This window comes from Eubalaena glacialis, chromosome 16 (genome assembly GCF_028564815.1).
Source record: "Eubalaena glacialis isolate mEubGla1 chromosome 16, mEubGla1.1.hap2.+ XY, whole genome shotgun sequence".
NCBI lineage: Eukaryota > Metazoa > Chordata > Mammalia > Artiodactyla > Balaenidae > Eubalaena > Eubalaena glacialis.
Window position 1 is genome coordinate 2,691,302 of NC_083731.1, and position 20,970 is coordinate 2,712,271.

A 20,970-nucleotide genomic window follows, 5' to 3' on the forward strand; every position below is an offset into this window, starting at 1 on the left:
AACCCATGGGGTGGGCCCCCCACCGTGGAAGGTCATCTGCTTTACTTCAAAGCTACTGATTTAAATGTCCATCTTATTTAAAAGTACCTTCACGTCAACCTCAGACTAGTGTGTAACCAAGTATCTGGGTACTGTGGCCTGGCCATGTTGACACCTAAAACATATTCTCACTGCTTTTCTGAACATGATCGTGCTGGGTCTTTTCTTGAAAGATAATCCTTCTGTTGTGAGAACAGCCTGTGGTCACATAGCCTTTGGACCAGAGACCGGGCCCCTGTCTAGAACTCCTCCTGCCTGGGGGCCCGTCACGTGGACGCATCACACATCCTTCTGTTCAGTGGTCTACACGTTCTGTCCTGGTTGCAGCCCCCTAATGCTGGTCGTTAAGACAAATGAACCCAGGAGACGGCCGGTCTGTTTATTCCAAGCTTAGACGGAGGCTAAATCCCAGACTTGGGCTACATTCTCCTTACAATATCAGTATTTGTGACTTTATCTTATTTTTCATCCCTTAGGGGGATCCAGGTGAAATACTTGGCCATATACCAGGGACCCTGCTGAAAGGTGAAAGAGGATTTCCTGGACCCCCAGGAGCACCTGTAAGCATTTGCTAAATAATTATGAGCACATGCTGAGTCTCCTCCTGCTTTGCATTTTAATTCTTTTCTTTCTCAATGAATTATAGGGTTCGCCAGGACTGCCAGGGCTGCAAGGTCCTGTTGGCCCCCCGGGATTCACTGGACCACCAGTAAGTTTGGGGGGAATATCCCTCGGAGGCATTCAGAGAACAACTGTGGTGAGGCGTGAAAATACATAAAATGGAAAGAAAACTTTACACAGTGGCGATCTCTCTTAATTTGGATGCGAGAATGAGCTTCTATCTTTTAAAAAAAATTTTTATTGGAGTATGGTTGATTTACTGTGTTGTGTTAGTTTCAGGTGTATAGCAAAGTGAATCAGTTATACATATAAGTATATCCACTCTTTTTTTTAGATTCTTTTCCCATATAGGCCATTACAGAGTATTGAATAGAGTTCCCTGTGCTCTACAGTAGGTGCTTATTAGTTATCTATTTGAGCTTCTATCTGAAGGGGTGTTTGATTGGCACTTATGGTCCACATATCCCCAGAGCTGTGGGAAAAGGATGATAATGGTACCTCATGCCGAGACATCCCACAGGGACAACATATTGATTTTTCGTGGGGCTGCGTGGATGCAAGCGCATCCTGTGAGGAGGGGATTCAGAGATGGACAAGGCAGGCCCTGCCCTGGACCTTCCCTTGTGGCAATGCAGTCACAGCAGAGGGCCTGCTCTGTTGGAGGCTGTGGCCCCAGACCAGGCTGTGAAGAAGCTGCAGTGTCTTTGGGACGGAGACTAGAAAGTGAGCATCAGAGAGAACCTTCCAGGAAGATCTGCTCTGACATCAGCCGTCCCTCATAGCTGATAACCCTAAGGACGAGGGTGGCATCAGTTCCTTCTACTCACACATTTTTGGGGGCACAAGAGACTTAATATTAACAGCACTTATTTGTCGAGCGCCGCATTTACTAGGAATGAATGATGTGCCTGGGTTTGCCATCCTCACTCTAGCCTGCCTGAGAGTCCTTGAGAGATTTTCAGGCTTATTTTTTAAATTTACTCTTTTTTTAGGGTTCAAATCCAGCAATTCTTCTATCCATTCCTGCAAGATGTAACCTCTTTTATATTCTTGTAACGGACTCGTTTTCATGAGGAAAGAATGACTAGTTTTTCCTTTTTAATGATTATAAAAAGCATTCTGAAATTTTGTTGCAAACACAGGAATTTTGGGGACTTCATACTATCTACCCGCTTAAAGAATTCATTTAACTTTTAAAGATCAACAGCAGTTTTCAAAGTGGGGAAACGTTTCCACACTAGAAACGCTAAGGCTTGTCGAGGGTATGGCTGGTTTCATCCACTGTCTGATAGCCCAGCAGATGCTCAGATCAGTGGATTCCACAGGCCAACCCCTAAGATTTTGAAGGGTTTCCATCCCTGTTAATAATTATCCTGAACTAATTTCTGGTTACTTTCAAAGTTTACCAGTTCTATAGCACAGGAAAAATATTTAAATATTTAATAAATAAATTATCACCTTAACCATGATATCTGAAGATAATGTCAGTACAGAAAAGCATTTAAAACTTACCAGGGTTGTGAACTATATTTAATTAAAATGCTCTGTCCTACAGGGTCCCCCAGGCCCTCCTGGCCCTCCAGGTGAAAAGGTAAAGATTATTTTTCATTTGTCTTTCTTTGACATTAGTATAAGACTATCGTGAAATTTCTGTAACTCATTTTTTACATCTCTGTAAAAAGTTTTGGGAAATTATAATTTCTGTATCTATCTATATATTTATCATCTATCTATTCACCTATCCATCAATCTGTCTAACCTGTCTGTCAGTTAATCTACTGATCTATTGATCTGTCTATCTATTGATCTATTGATCCTTCCTTCCATCCATCCATTAGTTATGGAATCATTGATCTTTTCCTTAGTTTTTTAAAGCCAGAGTCTAAAAATCTTAAACGTTTTTAAAAAGGTTTTTATAGGATTCTTTTTCAATAATACTTAAAAAAACCTTTTTATAGACATTGAATACAACATGATCACAACTTTCTTGAAAGGATTATGTCATTGTGAGAAGAAGCTATTGCCTTAAACGTACCATCTTGTTGCATTTCACGTCATGTTTGTTGGATGATTTTGAACAAAGTAAACAATGCTAATAACGGATTCTACTTTTTAATCAACAGGGGCAAATGGGCTTGAGTTTTCAAGGGCCAAAAGGTGACAAGGTGAGTGCTCTTTGCTTGGGGGAGTTTTCTTGGTTAAAATCCCAGTTCTAAGCATGATCAGGTTTCTGCCTCTGGACCTCCTCTTGGACGCTCATAACCATGGATACCCTTCTCTGAATGTTCTTGAGTTTGTTAGTGTTTTCCCTGAAGGCACGGCTAGAATTCACTGAGATGACTCTACGTGGGATCTGACCCACAGATGCAGATCCAGTGAGGCCATTTATTCCACTTCTCTATTCATACATTCCATCAAAATGTTCTCAGACCTGGACTTTATTATCAAAAGGTCAAATTTAGGACCTGGCTGTTAGTAGCATAACCATTATATTAAACCCTGTAAAGACGAAAGCCATCGTACCAGAGTTGGGAGGAAAGAACCTTGGAGGCAGGGATGCACAGGCCAGAACAGGCGGCCTCCTCCTGCTGAGAAAGGATGAGAGGCCGGCAGTGGGTCCCTGATGCTCTGGGGATCTCTCTCCACCACTTTCCCTGGACCCGACCCACGAAACGGGCACCAAGTGGCCATTCTTGGAATTGCGGCTGCACCTGGCCCAGGGCCCAGGTGCTCAAGCGGGTGTAGACGACGGCCAAGTGTAGTGGAGGTCCGGGCAGAGGTGGATGAGCCCTGGCCTCCTCTTCCCACCGTAGATTTCCACCCAGTCTTTTCATAAACCTCACAGTAAAGTGATTCTGCAGTTGATGCAGTTGAAGTTTTTGAACCTCCTTCATCTTCATCGTGTGATGGCTTGGGTTCCTGTATTTCCCGTTGTACCCAGCAGTTAGGATTCTGAGGAAGAGATCCCTGATGCTTCTTTCTGGTTTATGTAAAGAGACCTCTTTTCCTCCCAGGCTCTACTAGGCGGCTGGTGTGCCTTTCCTCCGTGCCATCAAATGTGACAGACCAGCATATGTGTCCCGGCGTGTATACATGCATTGTCTGTCTACATGTGTGGTCTGTACATATATGCACACATCCATCTGTCCCACAGATGTTCAAGTTCCGTTGTTACGGGGTGACCCCTGAGCGGGGAAGCCGCCTCCTGCCTTTATATCCTAGTGGGCCATCTCCCTTCTGAAACTTAATTTTCTGCTGAGGCAAGTACAGGCTGGAACAGAGCGCAGTCACATTGTCAAAACAGATGTTCTCTTCTGGGCTTTTCCCTCCTCTGCATTTCTCTTCCCTGTATAATTACCTTCATGCCTAATTAATCCCAAATGTTTGCATCAACAGGGTGATCAAGGGGTCAGTGGGCCCCCAGGAGTACCAGGACAAGCTCAAGTTCGAGAGAAAGGAGAGTATGCTGCAAAAGGAGAGAAGGTGGGACAGACTTTGTCCAGTGAACGCCGGCTTCCTAATTGTGGACAGATTCCAAGGCATAAAGAGAGACTGGGTCAAAATTCAGTTTCTCTGGTTATATTCGCCCTGACCTGAAAACAGGTTTTTATAGACCACCCATCCCATAAAAAGTGAGCTTCTTGAGGGCAGAGGCAGCTGGACCTGGGTTGGAGCGAGACTGGTTTGAGGCTGACCCTCTTGTGTGAGGGTTTCTTAAATGCACCAAGGTGGGGAGGGGACGGCTGGGACACAGGAGGGAGAGAGCTGAGGGTGGAAGGAGGCTGCAGTTGCCGTGGGTCAGGCGTATTAACTCTGCCCTCCTTATATCCATAATCCAGTTGATGGCAGGAAGTGGATGCTGCAGACCAATGTGAATTTCTTGGTTACTGTATCAGGAAAAGGTGTTTTTTCCCTTTTACCTGTTCCATGTAGCATATAAAACTGATATAGCCACTACATAGTGCTAATCTTTCCCTCTTTTGAAAATTATTTTAGGGCCAAAAAGGTGAACCTGGATTTCAGGTAAGGACTGAAATCTTGTTTATCATTATTATTTTGTGGGAAAGACCAGAATGTGTTCCACCTTCAATGGAATGCTTACTTAATTTAATAGTTTATTTGAATATACGAATGACTCTAACTCTTTCTCTTTTTGTCTTTTAGGGGATGCCAGGGGTTGGAGAGAAAGGTGAACCCGGAAAACCAGGACCCCGAGTAAGTGCTTTCAAAAGTCCTGTAGAGAATGGACTTGAGGACACGGGGAGGGGGAAGGGTAAGCTGGGATGAAGTGAGAGAGTGGCCTGGACATATATACACTACCAAAGGTAAGATAGCTAGCTAGTGGGAAGCAGCCGCCTAGCACAGGGAGATCAGCTCGGTGCTGTGACCACCTAGAGGGGGTGGGATAGGGAGGGTGGGAGGGAGATGCAAGAGGGAGGGGCTATGGGGATATATGTATACATATAGCTGATTCACTTTTTTATACAGCAGAAGCTAACGCACCATTGTAAAGCAATTATACTCCAGTAGAGATGTTTTTAAAAAAAAGTCCTCTTATTCCTGATGTGAAATCATTTCTCCTGCATTCCTAGAATCACAGGTTCATAGGAGCATAGACTGAAAGAGCTTGTAGGGGTCTTTTCTCTGCTGAAGAGCCTTTCTGAAGCCCTGGGAGCAGGAATAAGGAGGTGGTCACCATTAGAAAGACCCCCGGGACAGCTGAGGCCCTTTGTTATTCAGATGATCCCCCCCCCATCAGACAGTGCCCCCTGCCGGCCCCTCACTGAAAGCCACCTGTCCGCCTGCTCAGAGCACCGGGCACCCTTCGCGGCCGCCTCCCAAGCCCGCTGGGAGCTCCGTCCAGAGCCCAGATGATCAGGTGCTTCTCGTGCCCTGAGTGCAGTGACAGGAGACCCACCCACCTCCAGTAGCTGAGGTGGCTCAGTTTCTACCCTGAAACGATGCATGGAAACTTCTGTTTAAGTGAATCAGTGATGTACCGTCTGCCAAATACTCACTTGCCGATAAGAAAACTTCTCTGGTGTAGACTCGGCTGCCAGATGTAATGATGTCTTAGAAGATTTGGAGCTAATCAACCTCCAATTTTTTAAATATTGAAAAGTCTTCTTCTATTGTTGTAACTCTTTTAGTTCATAGTTATTTAATGTATCTTCCATGATTTGTTACTGTAGCATGGCCAACTCACCCAGAGGATTCATACAACATAGTAACTTGTATTTGATTCAGACCCTTGGTGTTGGAGCATGTTTATTATTATTATAAATGCAATACTAATATTTAAATCTTTATTGTACAGGGAAAACCAGGAAAAGACGGTGAAAAAGGAGAAAAAGGGAGTCTAGTAAGTATTTCTCTGTGATTTTGTAAAAGCAAGCTGTTGCCCTCACTTGCTGACGATTGCTGTTGCTTTCTGTTTCATTTTAGGGGTTTCCGGGGGATTCGGGGTACCCAGGACTCCCAGGCCGAGAGGGTTTACAGGTAAATGGTGACCCTACTTTGAATTTTTGCCTTCATTTTATTCAACCTAGAAGTTTTTTCTAGAATAAAGGACCATGCACTCAAAGAATAAAAATTATTTATGCTCCATGTGAGGAAAAACACAACCTAGCGGTTCTGTTTGTGTGCATAAATTTTTAAAGAAAAAAATATAAAATGTTCCACTCATTTAAGTTTTTATGTGTTTTTTGTAGTAGATTAATTTTCCCTGATTATGAAACAGAGAAAATGCAGAAACATATAGAGGAGAAAAGAAAGCCTGTGTAATTTTTCTATTACCCACTCAGAAATGGTCAGAGTTAATAATTGTCCCAGGTACACACACATACATGAGATTTTTAAAAAATGGTATTGCATGATTTATCTTGCTTTTTCCCGTAATGACATAATGAGGATATATTTCAACATCCATAAATGTGGTTATACATCAACACTTATGATATCCATACCTTTTACTGCATGTTATGTAGATCGTTAACACATTTTTCTCATTATAAGTATCTTTATCCACTTGTCTGATCATCTCCCATCATAAATTCCTAAAAAGTATAATTTTGGGGTTAATGTTTGACCCTTTTTTGGGGAAGCTTTTGCCATACTCAGTAAAATTGCCCCCAGAATAGCACTTCCATCACCCTGGGACCCTTTCGTTTGACGACTGTTTGTTATGAAACTTTAAAAAATATTTGCCAATCAAATACTCAGAGAAAACTCATTGTTGGTTTATTTTTCTCTTTTAATCATGAGACTAGGTAATGTAAATCTCTACTAAAATGAGAAATGGATTTGAAACATTCATCTTTAACAATAGGGAGAGGACCTCAAGGTTGGTTTATTGAAGCCAGTGACAAAGGGAGAAATCCTTTTCTAAGACTGTAACTTTATGAGAAAGTCAATTCTTGTAGATTGTAAAAGGTAGATATGTTTAGAATATATTAGCTAAGATTTTTTTAAGCTCCCATAGATATTTCTAAAATCTCTTCTTTTATTCAAATTAGAAAAATCAAAACATCTAATTCTGGTTTAACACCTGAGTTTAAAGCCTTAGCTTAAAAGGAAAAGAAAAAAGAAAAAAAAGGGGAAAAATGTGCATTTGTGAAATAATGTGCATGTATGAGGACATTTAAAAGTGTTGTTATGATACTTATATAAGAACATTAGATATAAAAGGATTGATTTCTTTGAGTTTTTCATCTAATATGGGTTAAATTAAGCCTCAAAGTGATGAGAATTTATCCATCCAATGTTTTCAAGTCATGCTGGATTTTAAGGGGAAAGAAAAAACCATAAGTATCCTTTTATTATGACTTCCAATGCAGAGTTAGACAATCTTACACCAAAATCCTCAAATAAAATGATTTCCTTAAGAAAATACTTTTAGCCACCCTAAGCTTTCATATCATTTTATTTCATTTATTTTTTATTGTATTGAAAAACCACTGTACGGGATTTCCCGGGCAGTCCAGTGGTTAAGACTCCTTGCTTCCACGGCAGGGGGCATGGCTTTGATCCCTGGTTGGGGAACTAAGACCCTGTATGCCGCAAGGTATGGCCAAAAGAAAAAGAAAAAAAAAAAAAGAAGAAAAACCACCATATACGAATTCAACTTGCAAATGATTCTGTTGAGGTTCTCTGAGAAGCATGAGCTCTTTTGTAATGTGAATAATTAGCCTTCCATTTATGTTTTGTAGAAATCTCAATTTTCGGATGTCACACATGCAAAGCAAGGGGAGATGTATGGATTTTGGTTGTAATAGTTGCAGAGCACTTTAGACTAATCACAGTGAGAAATTCTAAGGAGAGGACAATCATGTTAGTGTACAGTGGGCACAATCTATTTTTCTAGGAAAAAAACAGTTCAACCCTGCTGTTGGCAAGGCAACCTTCATAATTAAAAAATACAAGTAAAGTTAATTTTCTTTTGTAGGGAGACAAAGGTGAAGCAGGCCCTCCTGGCCCACCTGGAACTGTGAGTAACAGTGACATTTGCTGCCTGTGAGATCGTTTGAAAAGAGGGAAAGAGAGAGACGGGCTGGCCTGTCACTTAGGCCACGTGCTCCACAGTGTTCCTAGAATTACGTTTTGATGTAGGGGGTGCACAGAATTTGAACCAATCATTTATATTTTGTATCGTGTGGCGTTTGGTATTTACTCGTTATTGTATTTGGACAATTTCTGCATATCTTTGACCACTAAAATTAAAAGAGTTGCACATGGATGAGAGTATTAGCAACACATTTTGAAACTTAAAAAAATAATGGTCTGTTAAGGAAAACGCTACTCAGAGAAACGGATCATCCATGATCTGACTGTCTTAGCAAAACAATTTTTATTTTTTGCAAATAACTTTTGACTCCTTGTCCGTATACATATTTTTATATACTTGCAAGCCAATGTACGTAACATTTTTTCTTTTTAAAGATGAACATTCTTCACGTTTTCAAGTTATCTTCAAATGGTCATTTTCAGAGCGCTGTGCAATAATTGTTGTAACCATTTTGCCCCAGTTCTTTTTGGAAACAGTGAAATATGACCATTCTCTTGTTTGCTGCCCTCTTGCATGGGTACAGCGTGGTAGTGAATGTTTGTACGTGCCTGTGTGTGTCTGTGTGTGTTAGGTGAGGGATTTGAGTAATCCTTCCTTAGGCTGCATTTCCAGAAATAGGATTACCAGATCAAAGTATTATGGGACCTCCTTATGCTTTTAACACGTCATACGATAGATGATTCCATTTCCCTTATTTCTAATCCAGCAGCTGCCTTTGAATAATCTTTTTTTACCCTAACCTCATCAGCAGACCTTAATAATACCCATCATTTAATTGCTACAGAGGAATTACATCTTAAGGGTAATAGGCAATATTTGATATGGTCCTTGTCTTTGAATTTCAGCAACTCAGAATTGGGGTGAACTGGTTCACTCCTTTTTAATGAGGCCACAGTGGCTTCTTCTTGCCCCATATTACGAAGACCTTAAAGAAGTCTCCACTTTTGACCATTTAAAAAAGTGAAGCATAAAACCTCTTCCAATAAAAAAAATTTGAGTGTTCCTGTTACATATTGCCTGAGGAAATTTAAGGCAGTTTTTCAGATAATACTCTTTAAAGAAGACTATTCTTCTTACAGCTTGCATGGACTTTGAGAAATTCCATACCCAAACCTCAGAATTAATATGTTTCTAACTTGACTTCATTGGTAAAGCTCCTGCCAAGCAGATTATTACAAAAGGAAGCAGAGCTGCCTGGCAAAGTTCTCTGCAAGGAGGGCAATACCGAATATCCATTTTATGTTTTCAATACTCTCCCCCTCCCCACTCTCTTCCCCTCCCTCTCCCCTCCCCTTCCTCTTCCACCACTATTTCTTCTTTACTTTCACATGTCTTGAAATAATAAAAAATGTGTTTATTTCTTCATCTGTGCTGTAATATACAGCACAGTCCCCTGCCATGCCATGCGATGATCTTTTCTTCTGTAATTCAGGTTATCGGCACCGGGCCCTTGGGAGAGAAAGGAGAGCGGGGGTACCCAGGGGCTCCAGGGTTGAAAGGGGAGCCAGGCCCCAAAGGTAAGGTCCTTCCCTCTTTCTTTCCCTCCTTCTCCCTCCTCCCTTCTTTTCTCTCATCCTTTCTTTTTTCCATCTTTGTCCTGCACTCATGCACATTTTGATAACAGCTGAGCACCATGCAGGACCATGTGGTGACCGAGTGCTGTTCAAGTTCATCTTTTGCAATCCCACTGGGTTTCCAAGAGCCCGTCTCCCTGCATCTCTGCAGTGTCAGGGGCGCGGCATCTCCCCAATTTCAGAGCTCCCTGTCCCTGGGACCGTGGGTACCCACGAGCACAGAAATTCACAACATAAACCACAAGTGAACCAGGCTCAGTTTGTCCCACTCTCTCTTCCTCCTTTTAGGTTTCCCAGGAATACAAGGCCCGCCAGGCTCTCCAGGTGAGCATCCTTAAATTATTTTTTTAGAGTATTTGTACACCTTCTACGCGGTTTCTATTCTGAACATGTTTGTCCTCTGCATTAGTTAGATACTTGCATACAATGGCTAGCAATTTTGTTACACATTTCTCTAGCTCTGAAAACAACGTGTGCTCCTAGGACAGTGTTTATTTTGTAAATGACAGGTTAACATGTAGTTATAAACATGTATTTCACAGGTGGGACTTCTTACATCTCTCATCAAGTTATCATGTCTCCCTGCCTCTGATCTAACCCCCTGCCTTTCAGCCTCCTTCCGGCTGCTCCCAGGGGCACCGTCGGCCTTTCGGAAGACCTCCACCCGCACCCCAGCATCGTTGCTCTCCCTTGCCCTGTCTGGAATTGCCTTTGTTTCTCGGCTTGAGACCAGACTCAAGGCTGAAACCTCTTGTAACTAATCTAATCACCTCTCATCTTGCTTCTCGGTGGACTCCTGCATCACTGAGCTTATACTAAGTCTGCAGCTGTTTTGTGCTGGTTTTGCATTTCTAACGGATTGCGTAATCGGAGGCTGGGAGTTGCACTTCTCTGTATGTACAGATGCCTGTCTGTATACACTGCAGGCGTGTAATCCCAGGTCCTAGAGCAGAGGTAACAAGTGCTCGGCTTGAAACCCTCGGGTGCCCTGGAATTGACACCACACGAAGTGCTCACAGCTCTTACTGAAGGTTTTGGTTTTGTCTGTTTTTATTTTTAATTTTTATTTCTTATTCTTTTTTGTCAGTTTCTTTTTTCCCTTCCTGACAGTTCTTAAGTCTTAAGTCCCCCCAGAACCCCTTCCTTTGTTTTTGCTAGAACAGACAACACCTGGACAACCCAGCCCCACCGTCTAAGATTCGCAGCAGCGGTGGCTCAAGGCTGCCTTCACTGCCCTGCCTGCCTCCTTTCTGCTAAAATTTTGGCATCTGCCCTTAAAATCCTCCCTTTTCTCTCTTTTCCACCCCTTTCCTCTCCTTGGTTGTAAAGCTTGCTGGACCTTCCAGCTGTTCTCGTGAACATGTTACTTCACGTCTCCTGGCAGCATTTGCAGTTCTACTTTCTAAAACCTCCTATCTGACCCCGTTAGTGTCTTAAGCCATCGTTTTTAGAAACTGTCTTTGAAGTTGCTCTGGGCTTGTCTGCTCCCACCCCCTGCTGATTGCGGAGGCCCTCGGCCTCAGGTCCCGCCTCCCTGCCTCTCTGAGGGTCATCCTTCATCCTTCCTTTCCTTCTGCCACACCAGTTCTGGGGTAGGGATGGGGCTGGAGCCCCCGCGGATGGCCTCCAGTTCTTTTACGTGCTGTGCTCGCAGGTTCAGCGACTCACAAGCTCTCACCTGGGACTCAAGTTCACATTTGGGGTTTGGGGGTCTGTCCATCCTTCCTCGGAGCTCCTTCTGCCCTGACTCTTCCCGTGTCACCTCATCCGTCTGTTTTCACGCCCCTGCACCTGTCGGCCGGATGCTGGGACCAGAGGCCAGCTCTCTGCTCTCCAGAGCACAAAGTCACTTCACCTGCAGCCTACTGGACCGTTGTGTCTCAAGCACTAGGTCAAAACCCTTCTCGGCTGTCACAGGGCCCTACGATCTTGTCCCCTCCAAACTCACAGCGGCTTAACTCGACTTCCCGTGCTCAGCTCTGATCTCCACCTGACTTCGCGCTCTTTCCGGGGCTGTCTTCCTTGTCCTGACTCTGCGCTTTAGCTGCTTCCCACGCACTTCCCACCCACTTTGCCTCCTGACCACGTCTGCTTTGTTTAAGGACACGTCTTACGCCTTTCTTTATTCTCTAAGCAGAAATGGAAAGTACTCTCTCTAACCTATTGGGGACACTATTTGCACTGAAGGAAATTCACAGATGTTAATGTCTACACAATGAGCCCCTTTTCCTTGCAGTGACTTTGTAGGGAGCCTTTGCCCAACAGCATTTACGTGGTGAGAAGCTAATGCAGTTTCTCACTTGTCCAGAGCAGTTCCCCTTTCAGCCATGGTCATTTTCCCGTGAACAGAGTGACAATAACCAGTGTGGCTGTCGGCATGGCACTTGGTGTTGTGCTGTGTCCATGAGTTCTGTTCTGGTTTCAGGCTTCCCGATACCAGGGCTGATTGGTGCCCCCGGCTTCCCCGGTGAAAGAGGAGAGAAAGGTGACCAGGGCTTGCCAGGCGTGTCCTTGCCCGGACCAGGTGGAAGGGATGGGCTACTGGGCCCCCCTGGGCCCCCCGGCCCCCCTGGGCAGCCAGGCCACACAAGTGAGTTCCCTCTGGGCCCATTTCGCGTGGTGTCCTGTCCAGGACAGATGGGGGGCAGGGCTGGGGAAGGTGTAGTGCCAGAGGCTGGGTGCCCAGCGGCTTATGAATTGTTCGTATCTCACTTAGTTGTCTTTGCAGAGTTAGTCACTGCAGAAAGGAAGAGTGAACATAAACTAATGAAACTGGTTTAGAGGAATAGGGGCCAACCTAACCAGCATCTAAAGTTAGAAAGCAAACCAGTTGAGTTGTAGGGTTCTTACTGGGAAAGGAACGCATTCTGTTCATCTAGAGACACAAGCTGGTACTAAGACACACACACACACACACACACGCACGGAGAAGGGGCTGCTTTGTCTGTAAGTGACTTCAAGTCTGAACGGTAGTTTACCTGGATTTTTCTCATCTGCCCACCATCAAAGCTGAGCACGGAACAGGAACCTCTTGATTCAGTGAAGGGGGCTCTGTGGCTCCAAAGTATTCGCAATGCAAAATAAAAGAAACTTTGAGGGGATTTAAACTAATCGTTCCAGTGGGCGTAAGCTCAGACCTCCAGCGTGTGCTCAGCCGAGCGTCTGAGGCACGGGTCCTCTGTGGGTTGTGGGAAGGGGGTCTCCACGCTGTAGGTGCCGGGTGGCTTATTTGCTGGAATGCAGACCCATCTCCATGAAAGGACTTCTCACGGATGAAGCTATGTAGGGAGCCCAGATATGGAGTGGATGGGACAAGTGATTCCAGATGTGAAGCTTCACTGGGAATGGATCGGCGTGAATTTCCTCGGACCTGTTGTTCATGGGCCAGAGGGATGGATCCCCTGTGACCTTACGGGGACTTCCTCCCCTTCTGATGTGAAACGTGGAGAATGAAGATCAAATATCGAAGTCTTCGAGGCATGCAATCCAAAGTCACTTTTTCTCTATGTGTCCAAGAGAAGGCTGCAGGCGTCAGAAAGGCCTTTGGGTCCTTATTCATTCATTCCTTGGTCACTTACTCATTCAACAAACATTGGCGTGCCTATGATACACCAGGCGCTGCCCTAAGACCTGTGACAAAGCCCACAAGACAATCCTGTCCTCCTGGGGCATGCATTCTGAGACAGAAATCAAGTAAATAAGTATCAGTAGATTATGTGGTAGCAGGAGGTGACAAATACAGGAGGAAAGGAAGCCGGGAAGGGAAGACAGAGGTCTGGGCTGTGCATGGGTTCTAGCTTTAAAAAGAGTGATCGGCAAAGACCCTGGCGAGAGAGCCAACCGTGGGGAGATCTAGAACCTTTTTTTCATATTCGTAGTTTGCCAGTTCTGAAATGTGAACAAGTCTCACGGAAAGACTTGAACTTCTCCCTGCTGTGAATTGTGTAGGATGTGTCGGCTGATTACGTTGTGATAGGTACCCTCCAGGTTTCCGGGTTGCCCTTTCCAGTCTGTGCAAATCAGGTGATTCACAATCACAGCGTGCTGAGTGATCATTTATCAGTGAGATTTTTACACACATTTACAGTGCACGTTAAAGAGGCTGCATCTTAACGAATCGCCACCTTGGGACCCTTCGATTGCTCATTAACCAGAGAGCGTGGAGCCGCCTTCAGCCCTATCCGCTCCTGGGCTCTGGTCCCGTGTGGCTGCAGCCCTCCCCGCCCTTGACGGCCGAGCCTCCCTGAGCAGACCGTGTAAACGTCGAACCTGAACTTGCCCTTCAAAACCCCTCAGACACATCCCTGTATTCTTGCTTTAGACTTAAAATTATTTAAAATTCATTTTGATGAGGATGGTAACTTGCCTTCCTACCAGGGCTGTGTAGGGATTCTGATGGAGAGGAAGCTGGCAGAAGGTGTGTTCTGGAAAAATAATAATTTTACGTCTGTCAGTGTTCACGCACCTGTGTTTCCAGCATCGGGGAGTCCAACCACCTCGGCTTGCAGGGCTGGGAATGAGTTCTTCCCAGGCAAGGAATTTAGAGAAGCTTTTTGAAGCATAAAAACGACTCCACTCTGTTCAAGACCGATGGGGTCACCAAGGAGCCGGCCGGAGCCAGAGGACCCAGGGCAGAGATACGGCCACCCCAGGGTTCCTCCTCGCCTGTGCTTTATTCAGAGAAGCTCCCAGGAAAACAGCAACAAGCAAACAAAAAACCCCTGGACTTCATTTCTTACACACTTGAAACTTTTTCCTCTGAGCTCTAAACAAAGTCATCAAACAGAGAAGTTTGGGCTCTTTTTTAGGCCTGTGTGTCTGGGGAGAGCACACCCACCGTTGCCCCAGCATCCCTTGTGAAAAGCCCAAAAGGCTGGGGATGCTTCTCGCCCTCTGTCCATCCCGATGGAGCTGATGTGTGAGCTGGGGGGGGAGTAGGAGCTGCAGCCGTGAATGTCTGGGCTACGGTTGTGACCGGTGCCCGCAGAGCCTCACGTTCAAGCACGCACTCTGTCACTTTCCTTCAAAGATATTGGAGAAGGAAATATAAACTCTATCACTGTGTGTATTCGAAAACAATACTTTTTTTTTACTAGAACCCACAACAGATGGTGTTTGCGTCACTGCAGTTCATTTTCATGCTTCTTCACATCAATAATGCTCAGAATTGAATAGGAACAAACAATTAGAGTTGTTTTCCCACGGGCAGTCTGTGTCTCTAAGATAATGAGTACTTCGCTGTAAGTTTGCTCAGGAGGAGAAAAAGGCATAAAGTTGCTGAAGTCTCTGTGTTGACTTCACAGATGTAGGACATGGACAAATCATTTAAGTTTTTGAGCCTCAGTTTCTTAACCTGTGACGTAAGGGTGATGGTGTGTACCTTGCAAGATAACATGAAATAAGGTTCAGGACAGGGCTAATGTGCTGAAATAAGCGTTAGAATTGTAAAATAGAAATTTTAGCATTGACAGCTTGTGACGGGGCATGGATGGATGCTATGTGCGCTGGTCATGTTTTACAAGTTAATGTACTAGGATTGTTTCAAAGCAGACCACAGCTGGATTTCTAATACTTGCCAAATAACCTAAATAAAGTTTGGTTTTGTAGTAGATTGAATCAAGAGAGGGTGAAAACACCTAGCTTCTGTTTGGTGGGAGTGATCCTCTAATTGTTAAACATCCATTGCAGATGGAATTGTGGAATGCCAGCCCGGGCCGCCAGGTGACCAGGGTCCTCCCGGAAGTCCGGGGCAGCCAGGGTTGACAGGCGAAGTTGGAGAAAAAGGTAAGAGATTTAATTTTTAAAAAAATGTTGATTGTGCTTGGGCGTGTGATACATTTCTACATACTTACTGGCTTTGGGTGGACATGGGTCTCTTCTTCCATTATTTGAAGCTCTCCTCAAAGTCCATGCCTAAGATGTGTCTCCTGACAGCTCTGCTGAGATTGTTGGGCGTTGAAGAGACAGTTATCACCTGGGAGACAACGGGGAGACGGGCCCTGAAGTCAGATTCCCTGTTCTTTACCCTCTGTGAGGTCAGCAGATTAAATTCTCAGATTGATACCTTCCTGCGATCCTTTGGTTCAGAGTCAGAGATTGCGTTCTCCGAGAATGCACGTCTTTCCTTGAAGCCGGATCACAAGTGTGTATACAGAATGCTCACCACCCCTCGATCCCCGTTTCCGTAATCAGTGTGAGCAGATCTGCGCTGATGAATCAGCCACCTCCACCCTTGGCTCTGAGTTTTATCTTAAACTTTTCAAGTGTCGTCTGCAACGCCAACGCGGGACTCATCATAATCCTTCACAATCTTGGGAACGATGGATTATCACTGCACAAACAGTCCCGTCTTTGAGTGGAGTAAACAAAGGATGTTCCAGTATTTATTCAGTATATGTCTCTTAATACCCAGAGAGTAGAACAAAGAGAGGGCGGCCCCCCAAAACTGATCCCTGTGGGTCCCTTTTCTGGCTTTGGATCGCAAAGAATTTTTGCTCTTCAAAAGTCTGAAGCTCAAATGCATGGAAAATGTCTTAGAATTTTGACAGCCATGTAAGTTGCAGAACCTTAGATGAAAGTGATCTTAGAATTCAAGCGGGGAGGATTGTGCCACCAGCTGGCGTGTCATTTGTTTTTCATGAATCTCCGTAGTGACCAGTTGCTTAGCACTTTCTGAGGTGGGCTGTTCCATTTTGTGACGGAGCCAATGGTCAGAAGGTTCTTTGTACTGAGAGGTGTGTTCATCCATCCCCCGGCTCCTAAGAGGAGCCTCTTTCTTCCTGTGCCTTCACGCCCCTGCGGTGGAGCCGTCAGCCTGCCCAGGCTGCAGTGCGAGGTGTCCCCGCCGTCCACTTCCAGCCTCAGGACAGACACCCACGGATCCCATAGCACCTGCAGCTTGGCTGGGTTACTAGGCAACTAACAGTGCATCCCTCCCACTGATGCGCTCCTGTTCTGCCCTTGTTCCTGACACTGGGGCCTGGTGTGGGGTGTGCCTGGAGCTGGGGTGCCGGTCAGGGTGAGGGGACGAGGGGCACACAGCCCAGCCTCTGTGACTCCTGAGTGACAGCTTCTCCACGTGTGCTCTGCTCTCTGTTGGCCTTATCTGTGCCTAGAAACCTGACATTCAAGGTTCAGGACACACGCACATCTAAGACACTCGAAGGCCTTTTAGCTTAGTTTGAAAATCAAGATGTAACAGGTTAGAGTTTCCAAAGAAAGGCATTTCCTCCCATTTTCATGTGCTGGGGTCCCATCTCAGTCATCATGGGCAAACGGAGTTCTGGATCACTTTTTAGTGAGGCAGGGCCTGTGCCTTGGCAGGGCAGAAGGATGGGATTCCTTAGAAGGGCACCCGTGGTTACCTGTGATGTGTGCAGAGGGCGGAGGGTGGGCCCCGTGTCAGGGACACACGGCCACTGGCAGATGGACGCGTCTGGAGCAGGTGTTGGGTAAATGGTGGCCTCCTCTTCCCTTTCCTGTGCTGTCACTATACTTCAGGGGATTCTGCTCACCTGTTCTATATAATACCCCGTGTCTCCTTTTTTAGGTCAAAAAGGAGATAGTTGCCTCATCTGTGACTCAACAGGACTTCGTGGGCCCCCAGGGCCACAGGGACCCCCCGGAGAAATAGGTAAGGCCCCAAATGTGAAAGGGACCAGGTCAGAATTTGCTTCGATGGGTTGGAACCTTCACAGTGAAGCATATCTTACTCCCTGACCTGATTTTCTCCATCAACACTAAAGCACGAGATGAGAATGTGAAGCCACACTTCTAGGATTTGTCCATTTTGTTGAAAATTATCAAGATGACTTACAAATTCAGTGTCAGAAAGATTTCCTAGTCAAAGGATAGCAGCATATGGTTCACACAGCTCTGCAAATTTCCTTATCTCAGAGGAGGTTACCTGCCTGCTTTGGTTTAAGTGGCCCCTGGGCTTGCGGGCGGGGGTTTGTAGCCATTCCGCATCAGTGTTAACTCGTGTGCATTTGGGGGTCCCTCTTCCCCCTTCTGAGCCCATCTTGGGCATTTTTGTTATTACTGTCTCGAGATGCTTCAAACATCATCCACTTAGTATGAAGATCTTTGCACTTTTGAATTGTGAAAAGGTAAAAATGTTTTGAGCTCTTTGAAAGTGTCTCATCAACAATGTGCTGAATCTTTCCTCTGTCTCTCGCGAAAGGTTTCCCAGGACAGCCAGGGGCCAAGGGCGACAGAGGTTTACCCGGCAGGGATGGTCTTGAAGGATTGCCTGTAAGTAAACCTGTCTGAGTTCCTAGACATATTAGAAGTTGCCACCGAGCAAACCAGCAAAGGCACGTATCGTTGCATTTGCACATGGACTCCTGCTTTATTTGGGAGCTGGTAAAGGATCACTTTGTCGAGCAGTTAGAATTACTCCCCGTGTCTCTCCTGACTGATTGACCTGAGGATGAGTAGGACCATTGCATCCAGAACCTGCACCCCAACTTGCCTTTCTTCTCACCTGGTCAGAATTCAGTTGCTGCTTTCCAGGCATGACCGAGTGCTGGTGGTCACTTTCCCTCAGGGTCTCTGGTGCCACCAAGAGTCACCTCTTAACAGCCACACTGTTGAGTTGTCTTTTTACACCATCATCCAGTCTCACACCAGATAATCTAAAGCTTGTCAGTGAATAGGTTCAGCGCTGATGGTGTCTATGGCAGTGAAGGAGCACTGGCTGATTTTCCTCTAGGAATTTGAATGATTCCTTCCTTCTTCTTACAGGTACAGAATTTGAAAACTCCTATCACCAACATCTATTGCAAAGACACTTTTTCAAATCTATAGATGAAATATCTCGATCACAAGGACATGAAACCTTTCAGTTAGACAGAACACCATTTTCTTAACCTTTCTACGTTGTTTTAAAAGAAGCCATTGAATAGCAGATTATAGTAATAATCTTAAATATTGAAGGACGTTATTTTTTTGTGCATGTAATCAGCTCTATTTCTAAAGCTTTTAAGCCTTTGGGCTTTGTTCTCGTATTTTCTTTGTGCTTCTCAGTTCTGTTAAGCATTAACCAGTTTCTACAATTTCTTTCATTCCTTTTTTTCTTTTTCCTTTTCTTTTGTCGTAAATGGAAAGGAAGTCAAATCTTTAGCATTATTCTTTTTTGGTTGTAGGTCTTTAACATTTGTAATTTAAGAAGATATTTCTGGAAGGTTCTGTAAAAGCAGGTCAGGGCAAAAGTGAGTTGAAATAGGAATGAAACAGCTGGAATCCAGCAATAGTTTTCTCCTTTTGAAGTTAAGTCATGGGCTTCTGCTTTCCAGAACTTCCCCGGTGCCTGGGGAGCTAAGTTAGAAGTCGCAATTGTTTAACATATTTCTAAATAAGTTGGAAGTTCACAAAGCTGGGAACGCTGACTGTGGTGGTGATCAAAGTGGGAACAACTTTGAAGGCAACAGACATAGTCTGGGCACAGTCTGTATCTACTCGGCCTTCCTGGAATACTTCCTGCCTCCACTCTGCCTGGAACCCAGTCCAGACACCCGCCCCCCCAGCCCCAAATCCAATATAAATGAGAAAAGAGGAAGGAGGATGGTTGAGGAGAAGTCACGATAAAGAAAAAAACAAAGAAAATGTCCAACAAAAATGCAAATCCCCATGCCTTGTCCATCCAGGGAGCATCTTTCTTGGTGCAGAGGGAAAACACTTCTAAAAATTGTTCTGTGGGTAAATAACCTAAGAGAAGATAATAATTTTCCTTTTATTAGATGCTATATCATAGCTCCATGGTTTAACTAGCTCAAAAATGTGGTACCCTTATTTCGAATTTGGCTGGAGGCTAAAAGAGGCTCCACCAACCAGCGGAGCAAACTGGAAAGTAGATTCCAATGAAGAAAGCTCTGATTCTGCATTTGATTTAGGTAGCATTTCTGGGACATGTCCTCTGAAAGCTGAGGGTTTGATTTGGGGAAAGGAGGACAGACCACAAGAGGCGGGCTCCAGGCTGAGATGACGAAGCCCAGCCCCCAAGCAGGTCCGGGGTCACTGGGAGTGACCTGTGTTAATTGAAACAAACTTCTCCCAACTTTTCCCATGGTGGCACCACTTTCTAGAAGCAGACAGCACAAGTTGTCAGATCTTCTCCAATTTATGTAGCCAATGCTAAACTTCCAAGGCAACATCTGATTCTTTGACATTTATCCTAAGGGACGTGCATCAAAAGACCCTTGAATCACTTAGGATTAGCAAAGAATCCACATGAGATGTCCTAGGGTTGTAAATGTCAATTTTCAAAGAAGTCCTAGATTTCTCCCTTAAATAGAACGATGGCTGACATGGTCATCAGTATGAAAATAAAAACTTGTATTTTTCTCACCCTGTGCTCATAGTATTAGAAAATACTATACTTCTAAGCTGTGAATAATCAACATAAAATAACATAAGGGGTGCTTCCGGTTTGAGAAAAATACGCACTGGTTGTAATTTCTTACGTTGGCATTTACTTTTTATTGGTGAACATTGCTGGTTCAACATACACGTCCTCCGGTACCTCCCTCTTGTAGACATTAAGGACACAAAGACAGGAAGCCTTGGTCCTGCCCTCACAGCCCTGAAAGGCTAGTGGAGAGACAGAAGGCAAGCAAATGTCCCTAACAGAGCAAGGAGGACCATACAGGACACGGAGGAAACACGGGAGAAGGCCACCTGGGCCTATCCGGAAGGGCTTCCAAGATTAGCTGGGCCTTAGGGAGGCACAGGAGCTAATGTTAACTAGAGAGAAAAAGCTACAAAATACCACAGCAGCTTTCAACCAAATAATGAATTTTCCATGTCCTCTGCTAGACTTTCTGGCGGGTGGCTGGTGGAGATAGTGGGACTAGAGTAAATACGATAGATTGGGTATCTTTCCCCTTCCTTCCCCGAGTAGATCTGAGTGAAGTGTCCTCTGTCACAAGGGGCACTTCCAGCTCAGGGCCAGCTCCGACCAGCTGTGTCCAGTACTTTGAGGAGTACATGTTACAGGTACACACAGAGGGGGGTGTGTGTGTGTGTGTGTGTGCGCGTGTGTGCACGCACTGCGGTTCACCTACATCCAAGAACCGTTTCAAAGGGAGTTTACAAAAAGGAATTCAAACCACATGAATTCTGCAAGAGTTAAAATTCTGCCAAGTGAGTGGGGGGGTTGAAGAGATCCCTCTC

The 20,970-nt window shown here is 44.9% G+C and overlaps 1 protein-coding gene across 1 annotated transcript in view; it reads left to right on the forward strand.

Annotated features, from left to right (window-relative positions):
- Nucleotides 1-20,970, forward strand: part of COL4A1 (collagen type IV alpha 1 chain) — a 151,191-nt gene that overhangs the window by 97,715 nt on the left and 32,506 nt on the right. Inside the window, exons 9-24 of the mRNA XM_061171041.1 lie at nt 516-599; nt 686-748; nt 2,216-2,251; nt 2,784-2,825; nt 4,057-4,143; nt 4,657-4,683; nt 4,825-4,875; nt 5,978-6,022; nt 6,106-6,159; nt 8,105-8,146; nt 9,657-9,741; nt 10,087-10,122; nt 12,224-12,388; nt 15,487-15,582; nt 17,348-17,431; nt 17,981-18,051. Of these exons, the coding sequence (XP_061027024.1) occupies nt 516-599; nt 686-748; nt 2,216-2,251; nt 2,784-2,825; nt 4,057-4,143; nt 4,657-4,683; nt 4,825-4,875; nt 5,978-6,022; nt 6,106-6,159; nt 8,105-8,146; nt 9,657-9,741; nt 10,087-10,122; nt 12,224-12,388; nt 15,487-15,582; nt 17,348-17,431; nt 17,981-18,051 (1,068 nt within the window). The remainder of the gene's footprint in view (nt 1-515; nt 600-685; nt 749-2,215; nt 2,252-2,783; nt 2,826-4,056; nt 4,144-4,656; nt 4,684-4,824; nt 4,876-5,977; nt 6,023-6,105; nt 6,160-8,104; nt 8,147-9,656; nt 9,742-10,086; nt 10,123-12,223; nt 12,389-15,486; nt 15,583-17,347; nt 17,432-17,980; nt 18,052-20,970) is intronic.